The sequence below is a fragment of the Crocuta crocuta genome, unplaced genomic scaffold (genome assembly GCF_008692635.1).
Source record: "Crocuta crocuta isolate KB4526 unplaced genomic scaffold, BGI_CrCroc_1.0 scaffold9, whole genome shotgun sequence".
NCBI classification, from domain to species: domain Eukaryota; kingdom Metazoa; phylum Chordata; class Mammalia; order Carnivora; family Hyaenidae; genus Crocuta; species Crocuta crocuta.
The window spans coordinates 6,051,981-6,067,672 of record NW_027551567.1 but is presented as its reverse complement, the minus strand read 5'-3'; the positions used below and the strand labels follow the sequence as shown (position 1 = coordinate 6,067,672).

General features: G+C 35.9%; 1 protein-coding gene across 5 annotated transcripts in view; it reads right to left on the bottom strand.

Moving 5' to 3' along the window:
- CEP162 (centrosomal protein 162) overlaps positions 1–15,692 on the bottom strand; it is a 117,697-nt gene that overhangs the window by 35,716 nt on the left and 66,289 nt on the right. For all 5 annotated transcript variants that reach the window (XM_077750299.1, XM_077750295.1, XM_077750297.1 and 2 more), the window contains exons 14-20: positions 14,079–14,212; positions 13,593–13,820; positions 12,786–12,926; positions 10,673–10,785; positions 8,939–9,044; positions 1,901–2,027; positions 527–690 (exon numbers count right to left, since the gene is read on the bottom strand). In XM_077750299.1, the coding sequence (XP_077606425.1) occupies positions 527–690; positions 1,901–2,027; positions 8,939–9,044; positions 10,673–10,785; positions 12,786–12,926; positions 13,593–13,820; positions 14,079–14,212 (1,013 nt within the window). The remainder of the gene's footprint in view (positions 1–526; positions 691–1,900; positions 2,028–8,938; positions 9,045–10,672; positions 10,786–12,785; positions 12,927–13,592; positions 13,821–14,078; positions 14,213–15,692) is intronic.

Sequence of the window (15,692 nt, the reverse complement as noted above, 5' to 3'; positions counted from 1 at the left end):
AATCTAGATGAAGGCAACCCGCGGAATGAGCTTGGCATGTACAAGAATCACAGGGAGGGGCACCTGAGTGGCTCAGTAGGTTAAGCATCCGACTTTGGCTCAGGTCATAGTCTCGTGGTCTGTGAGTTCAAGTCCCACGTAGGGCTCTGTGCTGTCAGCTCAGAGCCTGGAGCCTGTTTCAGATTCTGTGTCTCCCTCTCTCTCTGCCCCTCCCCTGTTCATGCTCTGTCTCAAAAATGAATAAATATTTTAAAAAATTTGAAAAAAAGAATCAGAGGGAGGTTTGATGTGGCTACAGGACAGTGACTTGCGGAGTGTGACACGGATGAAGCTGGAGAGGCAGGCAGGGTTCAGACCACACAGGGACCTGACAGGTTGTGATAACGTGCTTGGATTTATTCTCAGTCTATTCTAAAACAGACTACACGTCTATGAGCAAGCCAAAACCCAAACCAGCTATTTTAATTATAGTAGAGTTTATAGCATTGATTTAATCACACTTACAAGGCTAAGAAGAACTAATTACCTCCTGTTTGAGCTTCTCAATTTCTTCATTTGCTTCTTTAAGCCGAACTGCATCTTTATCCAGAAGTTCCTGATTTTCAGCATACCATTGTAATCTTTTTTGCAGGCGACTGATTTCTTGTTTATGTGTTTCTTCTAAGATTTTTATTTCATATAATTTTTCACCTATAGGATGAAACTCCTATATGATGAACTCCTGAATTTGATCATAACTTTCCAAAATATGGTAATAAACTAAATTACATGAAAACCAATGCCAATCTAATGAAAGCATTATGAAAAAACAATAGGAAAAAAAAAGGTCTTTGCAAGGCAGTATCCAGTTTATTAAGAAAGATAAAGATTGTGTTCATAGTCCAACTCCTCAAATTCATAGCAAAGTTTGCTGTGTATAATTTTTTTGATAAATCAATTGTTTTCCCACTGGCTTTCATTATAAAAGCAAAGTCATTTCCATGGGACAATAAGTGTTGGATCCAAGAGATAATTAACATGAAGAATTCCTATAATTGTATTAATAAATTGCAATGGGAGACATTAGAGGGTGGTTACCATGTAGGATTTCATTTAACACAACAAACATGATGCATATTATTACTATTATTCTATTTTACACATGAGGAGACTAAATATAATTTTCTTACAAATAGGTAAGGTTTTTTATTGTATATATCTCACACTGAAGATCATGATATCACAGTGGAGAGACCTTACAAGGACTCCTCTGATCTACTTTTCTAGTCCTATGTTCTGCTCAGCTCCGATCCCTAGGTGCACTCAATAACATGCTCATGAAGCACACTCCAGCAACCTCCCTCATTCCTTAACTTCTGAGTCTTTCAATTCATCAGGACCCAGCTCAAATGCTACTCTTCCCTGAAACCCCTACTTAGCACCATGTCTCATGTTTATTTGTAATTTTTTTAATGTTAAACTTTTCTGCATTCTTAGTTTCCTTTTTTTCCCTGGTGGAGAATGCAACATTTATCCTTGTGTTTTCTATAAATATAGTGCAGTGTTATTTGTTCATTTGGCAAATACTTGAGAGTCTTTGTTTCAGACCCAGGGATAAAAAGGCAGACCAAACCCTCAGGAAAGTCACAGTCTAGCTAGGGTGACAGACATGAAAATGAATAGACATAAAATGCCACAAATTCAAAATAACCCTTGAATTTTCTGATCCTGCAATTAGTCCTGCCAAAACCAACTAACCTGCCTATTAATAACTAATTTTTTAAAAAGTTTCTAAAATTACAATATACTTCAAGGAATAGTATTTTGATTCCTTGAGTAGTAATAGCAACTGCTATACCTTAAATTCAAGATTAGAACAGTTACAAGTATAAAGGTAAACTGTTTCAGCTCAGTGTTTTACCTGTGGCATAAGCAATCTGATCTTTAGCTTGGTCTCTCTCTTTCTTCATTTTTTCCAAGTCTACTTCAAGAGCTTGTTTGTCTTGCTTCAGTCTTTTGATGTCTTCCAAAAAACTATTTTTTTCTTTCTTGATATTCATAGAATTACAAAAGTAAATTATTTATGGACACAAAAAGTTGTGGTGTAGGCTCTTTCACCCCATCTATAGTAAATACTGCATATGTATTTTTTATAAATACATACAATAAATATTAGTTTCAGGTGTGCATCAGTGATTCATTATTTTTATACATTATGAAATAATCCCCACAGTAAGTCTATGACCTGTCATAAGTTAAGATTTGTCATCAAAGTTACTACAATATTATTGGCTATATTCCCTATGCTGTACAATATATGCATGTATCTTATTTTGTTACTAGTAGTTTATACCTCTTAATCCCCTTTACCTATTTCACCTGTCTTCCAATCTCGCCACTGCTGCTTCTGGTAACCAACAGTTTGTTTCCTGTACATATGAGTCTCATTTCACATACAAGTGAAATTACATGGTATTTGTTTTCTTATTTCACTTAGTGTAATACCCTCTAGATCCATCCATGCTGTCACAAATGGCAAGATCCCATCCTGTTTTATGGCTGAGTAATATCTGGTATGTTTATCTATCATTGGGTGCTTAAGTTGCTTCCATATCTTGGGTATTTTATGCTGCAAGGAACATAGGGATGAATATCTCTTCAAACTGATGTTTCCGTCTTTTTTGGATTAATACCCAGAAGTGGAATTGTTGGATCATAGAGTAGTTCTGTTATTGATTTTTTGAGAATCCTTCATTCTGTTTTCCATATTGGCTGCATCAATTTACATTCCCACCAAAAGTGTATGAGGGTTCTCTTTCCTCCACAACCTTGCCAACATTTGTTATTTTTTATCTTTTTGACAATAGCGATCTGTCTTTTTGACAGGTGTGAGGTGATATCTCACTGTGGTTTTGACTTGTATTTCCTGATTAGAGATGTTCAACATACTTTAATGTGTCCGCTGACTATTTGTACATCTTCTTTGGAAAAATGTCTACTCAAGTCCTCTGGTTGTTATTAGTCATGTTTTATGTGTTTTTGATATTAATTTGTATAAATTCTTTTTATATTTTGGATATTAACCTCTTATCCAATATATCACATACAAGTATCTTCTTCCATTTGGTAATCTGCCTTTTCATTCTGATGGATTCCTTCACTGTGCAAAAGCTTTTTAGTTTGGTATAATCACATTTATTTTAGATTTCGTTGGCTTTGCCTGAAACCGGTTCGAAAAAAATGCTAAGTTCAATGTCCAAGAGCTTACTGCCTATGGTTTCTTTTGGGACTTTTATGGTCTTGGGTCTTACGTTCAAATCTTTACTCCATTTTGAAGTTATTTTTATATATAGTAAAAGATAGTAGTCCAGTTTCATTCTTTGCTATGTATCTGTCCAGTTTTCTGAACACTATTTATTGAACAGACTATCCTTTCCTCATTATATATTCTTGCCTCCTTTGTCTTGGATTGACTGACCACATATGTGTGGGTATTTTCATGAGTTCTCTATTCAAGAGAGGAATTGTTTTAAACAGATGGTGAGTTTTGCTCCTCTGTCTGAAATTCTCTGGTGGCTCCCATCCCTCTCAGGAGAAATCCAAAGTCCTTACCATGAAGTTCAGGTCAACCCTACCCATGTTTCTGGGCAGATCTACTATAAATCTTCCTCTTGGGGTGCCTGGGTGGCTCAGTCGGTTGAGCATCTGGCTTCGGCTCAGGTCATGATCTCATGGTTTGTGGGTTCGAGCCCCACATCGGGCTCTGTGCTGACAGCTCAGAGCCTGGAACCTGCTCTGGATTCGGTGTCTCCCTCTCTCTCTGGCCCTCCCCTGCTCACGCTGTCTCTCTCTCTCTCTCAAAAATAAATAAAACATTAAAAAAAATCTTCCTCTTCCCACTCCATTCCAGCATCAGAGACTTCTGTTATTTGAACATAACCAGCACACTCTCACCCCAAGGTGTTTACACTCACTGTTTCCTCTGCCTTCAATGCTCTGCCCCCAGATAGCCAGGTGGCTTACTCTTTTATTTCATCAGGATTTCTGCCCAAATGAAACCCCAGGAAGATCTTCCTAATCATTCTTTCTAAAATAGAAACTTCATCCTAACCCCCAGGTATGTTGCTTTATTTTCTTGTCATAGAACTCATCATCACTTGACATATATTTAGTTGAAAGCAGAGCTTAATTTTACTCATCTTTATATGAAACAATGCATGAAAAATGCTTGGCACATAAAAAAGGTTGAATGAACACTCAAAATGCCCTACATTCATCACTACCCTCAATAGCCCCCATTCACACAATCATACTTATCCTTCAAAGCATAGTTCAAATGAGGCTATTCCAGATAATCTCTTCCTCAATGTTCCCATAAACTTCTGTAGTGCCTCTAGTATAGTACTTATTACTTTCTGTGTCCTATGATATTGATTTGGGTACATACCTCTTCTCATTATTACGCTGAGAACTCTATGGGAACTAAGACTGATTTATTACTTGTACCTGTTTACTTTATGGCACTAAGCACACAGCTGGTACTCAATAAATGTTTATTGGACTGCTGTTATAACTGCTAAAAAAAAACAAAACAAAACAAAAAACCTCTTGGACTCATAGCAGTAGACTTAGTACAATTAAGTTTCAAAATAAAACAAATTCTGTATCTCCCTATCTTATAATACCAAATCCAGTCTTGCGAAGAAAATAAACCCATTCATTGAAGCACTATATAATCATGGTTTCTAACTGCATCACAGGTTTAATGGCATAATTTCATTGTTCAATCTTCTTTGTGATCTTCTGTAGATGTCTTTTCAGGAGAGCACTGAGTTTCAAGTATTTGAATGCTCAGGCATCTTTCTGCAGGTACCTTTTGTTTAATTAGTTCAATCATGTAGCAGTGCTCTCTGGTAGAGTCTACTTCATGGACTTAGAGTTTTTTAAGTCAAAGTTCAGTCAAACATTTGACACTTAAACAGATGACACTCCATGCTTGCATCCTTCCAGGGACTGAGGTTTCCCACTTTGAAGGTCAGTAATGTCCCAGGTCAATCCTGTGGGCACAGGGTTTGGGGCTGGCAAGTACTTTCACTCCCTTGTAAGTTACAATGTAGACATTCAGAGAGGGTCTTTGCCTGCGCCTCTGGCCTTGTCCTTACTCACCCACTTCTGCCTCAGGGTCTCTGACTCTGGAAAGTAACAAGTCCCTTCCTGACGCAAGGTTTATGCTTTTCTCCTGGCTACATCTTTGCCTAATGGCTGCTGCTTCCCTTTAGCTCTCAACTCTGACAAAATTTTTTCAGAGAGTCTCCTAGACCACTGTTGACTAGTGCCTTACTCTCTGCCCCACATCCCCTTATTCTCTATTTTTATATTCTTCAAAGCACACATTTCTATGTATATTGTTTCCTTTATTACTTTACTGTCTTCCCTACTAGAATATGTGTTCCTAGCAAGGTCTGTGCCTGTCTTGTTTACCTACTATATTTCCAATGCCAGAACAAGTGCCTGGCACGTGGCAGGTGCTTAATAAAAGATGACTGAATGAATAAGTTGTGGTCAGCTTCATTCTTCTTCCCTCCTTGGGATATTAAAAAGAAAGAGCTCAGAATCTTTGCTTTTACTATGCTTCTATGTATGCTTTATAGAGAACCTACTCACATTTTAATACTATACTAATCGCTATTAATTTTTAACGTATGAATTAGACTGTACACAAGTATATTCAATATGAATATATTATAGATTTATCCCAGTATGAAATTTTGCTCTAAAACCATCTAAACCCAGAATACCACAGCAAATGAAAATAAAAGATATATTTACATTCCATCTTACAGTATTTGCAGAAATAAAACAAATTCCCAGTTTTTACTATTATCTCAAACTAACATTTTTTTCTTAGTTTCTTTTCTTTTTTTTTTTTTTTGCCTTTAGTAGTTTCACCATTAGAGGCCTAGATGGTGATTTATACTTTATGCTGAGGAGGGAATCACTGGGTTTCCTAAATCTGAGAATTCATCTCCTTTATTAATTCTGGGAAATTCTTAGCCATAACGTTTTAAAAATATTTAAATATATTTTAGCATTTCATATATCTGATATTCTCTATTTTTAGTCTTTATATTATATGTCTATCCATAATTCTATTGAGGTTCAAAAACGGCTGTTTATTAAATCATCCCATGCCTGCTCATTATGGATAGTTTCTCTGTCTTTTTTTTGTAATTTTGCATTGTGAGCATGTCATCAGCAGGTTTTTATCTGTAGAAATACTGTGTAAGCTGGGTTAAGAGTGTATACTTCTAAGAGCTGTTTTGCATTTGTTTTTCGGAGACATACTAGAGGTTCTCACTGACTCTGGACTACAGCATATGTTATATTTTTTCAGTCAGAGCATGAATAACCCTTGTAGGTAGCATCAATTCAAATACTGTCACACAAATGAAGGCAGAACAGATGACATTATATTGAACAATCTGTAAACAGCATGAGCACTGAGAAGACTTTTTCCCTCTCCCCATCTGGAGATCAAGTTAAGACAGAAACTTCTTATAAGAAAAGCTTCTTGACATTTCAGCCCCTTGTGAAGGTGGGTGGATTTTTTCCTAGTCCACTGTTACACTGAGGATATGTCTCTTTGGGTGTTCTGTCCCCACTCTGCTGTTAAAGCTCAAGCCCATGGCCACTGAACTGCTGGTCTAGCAGCAGATGCTTACTGGTCGGCTTTTATCCCTTCTCATTTCTGACCCCTAGAGAATTCTTACTTTCTTGAGAACTTTTACATTATGCACTTAAAACATGTTGATTATATTTTATCCAGCATTTCCTGATGTTTTTAGTGGCACTTTTAGTTTCCTATCTTCAGAAATATATTTTCAAAACAGCACTTTTAAAAGGTTGCTAATAACAGAATTTAAATAAAGCTAATGTTATGCTTGAAACCTTACCATGTTTTTCCAAGCCTTTCCAAGCCTTCTTTTACCTTGCTAATTTTTGAGGCCTACTAATAAGGGAGTTAGGAGGAGTCCAACCATTCATTCCTTCTTCTAACCTGCCTATCTACTCATGCTATACATGCATACATGTGCCTGAAGAAAGTTCCCTAATGGATTCATATTTGAAGCTGCATTTTATATACTCCAAAAGCCTGTTAACCATCAGTTATTAAACTAGGGTATGTGTAGATTTCTACAAAGCAAAACTTTATATAATTTCTTGTTAAAAAGTAGGACATAATTGGAATTTTTGTAATTCACATAATCATTCATATAGGTTTAGTTTCATGCTACAGTTCTCAATAGGAGTGGGGAGAATTAACTGCCCTTCCATAGGGGACAAGTTTGGAAATGTGGCAGTGCTTTTGATTCTTATACACTGGTGAATCCTATGAGCATGTATTTTCTGGGGACATGGATGGTAAAAATTATGTAATACAGGGAAATATTCTGCTTAGAACAGAATTAACATGACCAAAATTCCCAAAATTCTCCCATTAATAAATACTGCTTTAGAAAATTGTAAGCCACCAAATGGCTAACAGACACATGAAAAGATGTTCACCATCACTCATCATCAGGGAAATACAAATCAAAACTACACTGATACCTCACATTAGTCAGAGTGACTAAAATTAACAACTCAGGAAACACTAGATGTTAATGAGGATGCAAAGACAGGGGAACCCTTTTGTACTGCTGGTGGGAATGCCAACTGGGACAGCCACTCTGGAAAACAGTGTGGAGGTTCCTCAAAAAATTAAAAATAGAATTACCCTACAACCCAGCAATAGCACTACTAGGAATTTATCCAAAGGACAGAGGAGTGCTGATTCATAAGAGCACACATACCCAATGTTTATAGCAGTGCTATCAACATTAGCCAAATTATGGAAAAAGCCCAAATGAACGGATAAAGAAGATGGTATATACACACAATGGAATACTACTTGGCAATGAAAAAGAATGAAATCTTCCTATCTGCCACAACGTGTATGGAACTGGATTCACGCTATGTATTAGTGTAATACACTAAGTGTAAATAAATATGCTAAGTCAAATAAGTCAATCAGAGAAAGACAGATATCATAAGTTTTTACTCATAAGTAGAAGTTGAGAAACTTAACAGAAGACTATGGAGGAAGGGAAAGAAAAAATATATATAGTTACAAACAGAGAGGGAGGCAAACCATAAGAGACCTTTAAATACACAGAACAAACTGAGTGTGGAAGGGAGTTGGGGGTGGGAGATGTGGGGAAATGGGTGATGGCACTGAAGAGGACACTAGCTGGGATGAGCACTGGGTGTTTTAAGTGATTTAAGTGATAAATCTAATCCTGAAGCCAAGAGCACAACACATATACTGTATGTTAGCTAACTTGACAATAAATTATATATAAAAAATAAAATTAAACCTTAAGAAAATTGTAAGTCAAATCCTTTATAATACAATTCAATAAAAATGAAAGAAAAAAGTTACAGAGCAGCTATTGCATTTTACAGCTGTGTTAGGTACACGAGATGCAAATATTTGTAGATACAGTTTCGGCCTTCTAGAAACGCACAGGCCACTGAAGACAGGTAAAAAGCCAACTAACATTTTAAGGTGAATAATCATCTTTAAATTATTTTCCTATTTTAGCTGTACATTTCCAATAAGAAATTTGTTTGAAATAAAGTGTGCATGCCAAAAGTAAGGTTATGCCTCCAATATGGCTCCATGTGATGAATGCTAGATGAGAAGGTGGTTATAAAGAGGATGCCGTCTAAAATAAGCACTGTGTCATTTTCTCTGTATGAAAGTCACACGCATATTAAATGCTAATTTTAGATATACCTTTTTTAACAGCATGAAAACTTACAAATTTCATCTCTTCACAAATCACAAAAATGGATTTTTTAACACATATGGAAGTTTTTATAATAATCTAGTAAGTAAAATCCTTATGAAGTTTACCTCTGCCATCCGTAGCTCTGTTAACAGATCCGTAAAATTCTGGGTTTTGGTGGGCTCTGAATCTTCAACTATTTCAGATCGGAAACGACTTTTGTGCATCTGTTCTCTGATTTATTTTGAAAACAAAAAGAAATTTTTTTAACAAAGTACTCCTTTCAATGCAAAATATACAATTCTCAATAAAAAAGAAAACTGATGGACATTGGAACTATCTGAGCTACTGAAGAGAAAAAGTTTGTTTATTCTAACGTTTAAAGTATTAAAATGATAAAAGTATACTTTGACTTGTTTAAATAAAAGAATTGAAACCCCAACACCTTGCTTATTTATAAAATAAAAAAATATTTTCTCCTAATTCTCAGAGGGAAAAACCCTATGTCCCAGAAAGATGTGCTGCACTTTTCCTCTGGGAGTGTGTCCTCCTTGCCACATCATTCTAGACTCCTTTCTAAGAAACACAAATTGCCAATCATACACATGGAGACTGACAAAACCAAACAGTCTATCATCTAAAGTTAGAATCAATTTTTCTGTTTTTCCAGAAACATTATACAAGGAGTTTAGGAAATCTATGTAAGATCATGTAATCCTAATGCAGTAAAGAAACCATCTATTTCATTGTGAAAGTTCATTTAAAGTTTCAATTTGGGATGCGGGAATAGATCTCTTAAAAGCCAGGCAGTAGAAGATGTGGTATTTTAAAATACTTTTATTGAGGCATTTGGAAAGAAATCAGATCTAATGCTTTCACGTATCAGGACTGTGCAGATTATCACAATTGGCTTGGGTCATATATTCATGCCTTAAGAGGTTTCTTCTAATAGCAGTCCTATCTGGGTAATTAGGTGTTTATATGAAGTGACACAAAACCATTAGTCATTTCCTAAAAGAAGACAGTACCCTAATTTGCCCATGTTTGTGAGTTCAGCTTTTTCACTTAATATGTTAAAGCTGGAGGTAGTAATATCCAAAAGATCTCATCGTCTGAAATATGATTCCCAAGTAGGTGCTGCTGCTTCATCAGCCTGCCATGCTGCATGTTGGTTAATAACAAGTCACTAAGTCTCCTTCTCAATAGCAGCCCCTGCTGGCTGGCCTGGAGGATATCCCCAACTCCCTTCCAGGAGCATCCCTCAGCCAGTGACGACCAGTTTGGGGGTATGAAAGCCTGCTCCTCTTGCCTCAAGTGGGACCTACTCTGGTACAATCTGTTCTTCTAAGCTTTCTGGGGAGAAGAGAATGAAGCCAGTCTCTGGCTAAGACCAGTCTTACTTACCTTCCCTCCTCTCATCCCCTCATCTTGCGTCTCTTGTTCCCCTTTTCCTGAGAGTTATCCTCCAGGAAATCACCTCCATAAGGATCCCTACCTCAGGCTCCACTTCTACAGAACCTGACCTAAAGCCATTAAGTGATACTGTATCATATTTTTAGTATTATTAATCACATGGTTCCTCAGGAGATGATTAGGCATCTCAGTCTTAATGATTGATCAAGATGAATACTATATACTCAATTTCCCAAAATTGATATAAAACTCAGATATGAGTATGCTGAAAATACTAACGTATGTACTTTGGAAAAATACAATGAATATTAAAACTATAAAAGTTATGAACTATAAATCAATGTAAAATTTTTTCAGTTCTAAGTAAAAACAAAATGTATTAGTAATATAATAAAATCCTTAGAAATAGTCAAAGTATATTTGATATTAAGAATTCAGAAAGGACTCACTTTAAGGAAGCTAACTCGCTGAATAAACTCTGGTTTTCCTTGAACATTCGTTCCTCATTTTTCTTGTTTTGTTCTTGCAGATCTTTCACTTGATTATACAATCTTTCATTTTCCTTTTCATAAACAGAAAATTATATTTTAGTTAAAAGTTATTAGTACTTACATAGCAAATATATATGCTCATAATAGGTACATCCTTTAAGCATTAAAAATTTTTTTTCTTAATGTTTATTTTTGAGAGCAAGCAAGAGAGAGAGGACAAGTTGGGAAGGGACAGAGAGAAAGGAAGACACAGAATCTGAAGCAGGCTCCGAGCTGTCAGTACAGAGCCCAGTGTGGGGCTCGAACCCATGAACCATCAGATCATGACCTGAGCCAAAGTTGGATGCTTAACTGACTGAGCCACCCAGGTGCTCCACTTTAAGCATTTTTAAAGTCTTTTAAATTTTTTCAGTTTTTTAGTAAGCAAAATCTTTTTTTTAATTCTTTATGTTATCTCAGAAGAAAACTTGTTATCTGAAAACAATTCTTTCCAAAATGCTTACATGAAAAAAAAGTACAAAAACTCTTAAAGCCAAAGATCCTAAAGTCAGTATAAGGCACTGAATTTCACAGAAGTGGGTGATGGCTGCAGGAATAACCACATGCCAACTGTGAGGACCAGGGGCAGAAAGGCCCACAGGGACTGTTTGCATTCTCTTTTTTCTGTTTCTAACCTGGCTCCCTGCAGTGAGGTAACTGGATATAGATAGCTATGATGGGCTTCCATGCTTGTTTCTGGAACTTTCTGTGAGCAGGGAGTTTGAGACCAGGTGTTTCCAAAAGTGTAGTGACAAGGCTGAGCAGAGACCAGGCCCAGTTCTCCACCAGCCTTGGACTAAAGAGTGACTCAAACAGTGAGATCAGAGGGAGAAAGTACTAATCTGTGCTTACGTGCTGTGGCTTATTAACTTTTTTAAAATTAAGAATCTGATGAAAACCAAGGACCTTTGAGGATCTAATAAAAACCATGTACTCTCTCACCACGTCTGGCCTAGGGCCTGGTAGATGGTCCGTGTCTAAACACCTGAAATTTAATGTACACAGATATGTAAGTTTTGTGTTATCTTTGTGGGAGAAGGTAGTTGGCATCTTTCTGGGACTCTGAAATCCCCCTTAAAAATGTGTGCCCTGCACAGCAAGATCAGAATGGCAAGGGAAGGATTTAGAAGGTTCTCTCTAACTCCAGGGCAATGTGTCCTCCGAAACCAGTACTATTTCATTTATAGGAAATGTGATCACGGATGTGACAGTATTTTCTCTGGACGTTCTCAGATGACAATGCTTGTTAGTGACAAGCTTGATGCTTAAAGGTCAGAAGAGAAAAAGGTAATGAGAGAGAAACAGAAGGGGAGGGAAGTAAGGGAAAAAAAGGGGAGGACACTAAGATGAGGTTTTATGCTGGAGATCACTAAACCTGTCTTGGCTGACTGGTTGGTCAACATCACCAAGATTCCATCACACAAGGCAAGTGTCTGCCTTCTGTAGGACACACAGATTTTCTCTCATTTAATTCAAATTTTTTCACTCTCAGCACACTGGCAAGTAATTTCAGATTTGCATTTCTGAATATAATATCAAAACTAGTCAATACAATCTACTGAAAAGCATTACAGAAAACTGAAGAAAAATAGGGCAGTTTCTAAGGAATATGGCTATTAAAAATAGTAACAGGTGACATTCACTAACTAGTTAGTATGTGCCAGGGACTAACAGGTTGGTTTGTACTTTATTTTAATTTCACAGCCATCATCATATGAGGCAGCTACTATTATTACCATCCCATTTCAAGGATGAGGAAACTGGCTTAGAGAGGTGAAGTGATCTGCCCAAGGCTGCACAGCAGGTGACAGGGCAAAGGCTAACACTGGATTCTGTGAATCCAGAACTCATGCTCTTAACCACTTTAATTATACCCATTAAAAATGTTGAGACTAGTAAAATTATTACATCCTCATATTTGCCAGAATGCCTATTACCTGCTTTATGAGCACAGAAATATTTTAATATGCCTTACTTTTACAATTAAAGGATCTCAAGAACAAATTCACAAAGTGCTGAAGAACCACCATACCTGTTGATATCCTTGAAGAAGTGTCTCTTGTTCTTGTATTTCTTTTTGAATTTGCTTCAACTTTTCATCAGTGACAGGATCAGCTGTTTCTCCAAAATGTAACCATCTTTGCTTTTTGTTTGTTTCTTCAAAGCTACTCAACTTTGAGAAAATAGACATTATTTTATTTGGGCAAAGAAATGATCAAGTGGGAAATGAAGAAGAAGAAAACAAAACTCAAGGTGTGTATATATAAAACTGTCCCATCACTTGTTGGGATGAGCACTGGGTGTTATATGGAAACCAACTTGACAATAAACTATAATTAAAAAATACCTATAAATTAATTGATTTAAAAAGTTGATAAACAATTTAAGAAATAAAAAATAAAACTGTCCCGTAAATACAATGGAATTAATACTAACTACAGTTAGATCATTACTGTGATATTTTATGCTGATGGTTCTGGTGAAAGTAACTCAGAAATGCTACAGTGCCATTCTCGGAATCTAGGCCCTTCCATAGCAGTTCTTTCTGAAACCGTCTTCTTTGAAGGTCAGAATGAACTAAGGGATTTATTCTCAGAAAGGACTGCTAACAGAAGAAAATTATCAAAATGGGCCAATTTAAATTTGATTTTTTTTTTTCCCAGTGGGTTCGATTTAGGCTCTGCTGTGAGGAGGCAGTCTTCGGAACCCTGTTCACATTTTATACAGCAAATACATCAAGTCAAACAGCCGCAGGAACAAAGGATGAGAATGCATTGCGCAGGGAATAAAAGTTCTTTTTTAATCAATGAAAGGAGAAATAGGACAATGTGTCTAGTACCTTGGATTGAAGAATATAATTGTCTTGATTTAGTCTGAAGAGTTCTTTTTCCTGTTGTCTTCTTAGTTCTTCCATCTTATTTTCCAGCTCTCTCTCTTTTTCTGAGAATGTAACTTTAATTTGCTCAATTAGGGCTTGTGCACCCCTCCATTTTTCCTCTGCTTCTTGAACTCTTTTACACATAATTAACTCTGTCTCCTTGTTCCCACCACAGTATCCTGAAGAATCCTTTCAAGGAGAAGCATTACTTCATTACAGTATATTTACATAGTAGATCGGAACATAGGTGGTTAGGGAAAAAAAAGCACAATGAATAAAAAAGCATGGTTAACACTGTCCTACTATATAAGGAAATCAATAAATGTTCAGTAAGATTAGAACATCACTCTTGATGAAGAAATTTCACATATTTCATTATTTATAATTGAGTTTTAAATTATAGAACAGAAAAAAATTAAGAATGTGATTCTGAAATTAAATACCTACATTCTGAAACTGAACAGAGTAATCAGTTTCTGTAGAATCTTCAGCCTTCTTAGGAGTGACCAGGCAACTTTCAGTTTTGGGAGCTGGTTTACCCAGAGCTGCAGGCTTGATGACTTTTGTTCCAGATAAGATTTCTGAATATTGTAAACAATAGACAAAAGCACCACAAAAGCAAACAAAGTTGAAAGTTTATTCAGTAATTCTGTAACAATAAGTACTAATACAATGGGAACGCTGAGATAAATGAGGATCTCAAGATAGGCTGAGGTATAACATTACAACACAGCTGTTTCACTGCACTAAGAACCACTGCCCATAATCAACATCTCACGCAGTTTGACAGAGAAGGCGAACTGACCCAAGATTCATGTCAAATGATAAATGGAGCTAAAAAATGTGAGGAGAATATGCACAGGGATAATTTCAGGCCTTGCTCACTTTAAATAAACTATTCTTTTAGTCACAGCAATAACAAATAGTATCTAAATGATGAATCAAAGAGCAACTGATAACTTCCTGAAGCATTTTAGTTCAGATTAAGTGTATTCTCAAAGCATACTTTTCATAAATAATGTATATCAAGATATACTATCAATGGCATAATATAAATTACATGGAAACTTTATAACAGCTAGTCAAAATTTGATTTAAAAATAAAAGTATATTATTATAATACTGCTAAAAAAACCCCTGATAATATATATTAAATTAGAAAAAAAGTGATTACTGTATATTTTGGTGAAATTTTCAGCTATTTTAAGGTACTTCGTAAATCCCCAAACAGTAGGAATAATTCTAAGGCCAACAAATTATTCAATTAATAAAACATTTACGAGAAATACCTGGAAGAGATCTTGAGGCCTCTACAGATTCTGAGCTGAATAGTCAGTAAACATTTATTTATTTGCCTTAGAGGTAAACAAAGAATTTGAAATTTGTATTTTTAAATATAATTAATTCAAGATGTTACCTTTTTAAGTGTAAAGTTTACTTTTTCGTTAAAAGTGAAACACATGGTTATTGAAGATTTGAAAAATACAGAAAAGTCAAAAGAAGAAACAAGTCACCAGTAGTACCTCACCCAAAGGTTTCTTTCTAATCTTTATTCCAGGCACGCAGAGGTTTTCCTTACAGAGTAGTAGTCATATTCAACTGGACTATCTGATGCTGTAGGGTTTTTTGGAGAAATTTCCTAACGTGTTCTCAAAGAAACTGAGTCATTGTAAAAGCTGGCATTCATCCTTCCAGGTCACTGGAGGTCCATTAATGTGACCAATGAATGGAGTATGATCTGCTAGGACTGTCATTCTCCCCANAATTGTAGTCAGCCGGGGCTTTTATACCAGAATTCTCTCTTCCTGAGTTCTTAAATATGATTTCTTTAAGTAATTATTTTCAGTAATGGTACAAAGACAGTATCTTTTTTCTTAATATGACAGAAAATTTTCCTGGATATAAAATTCAAACATGAAAACACTGCAGAATTTGGACCTCATGAACCCTTCTTGAAAAAACAATGAATTAAGAAAATTTAGTCAAAAAGGAAATCAACCATCAGAATTCCAGAATGAAGAAATTATGGCTAAGGGACCTGTGAAAAGCATTCCATCTCTT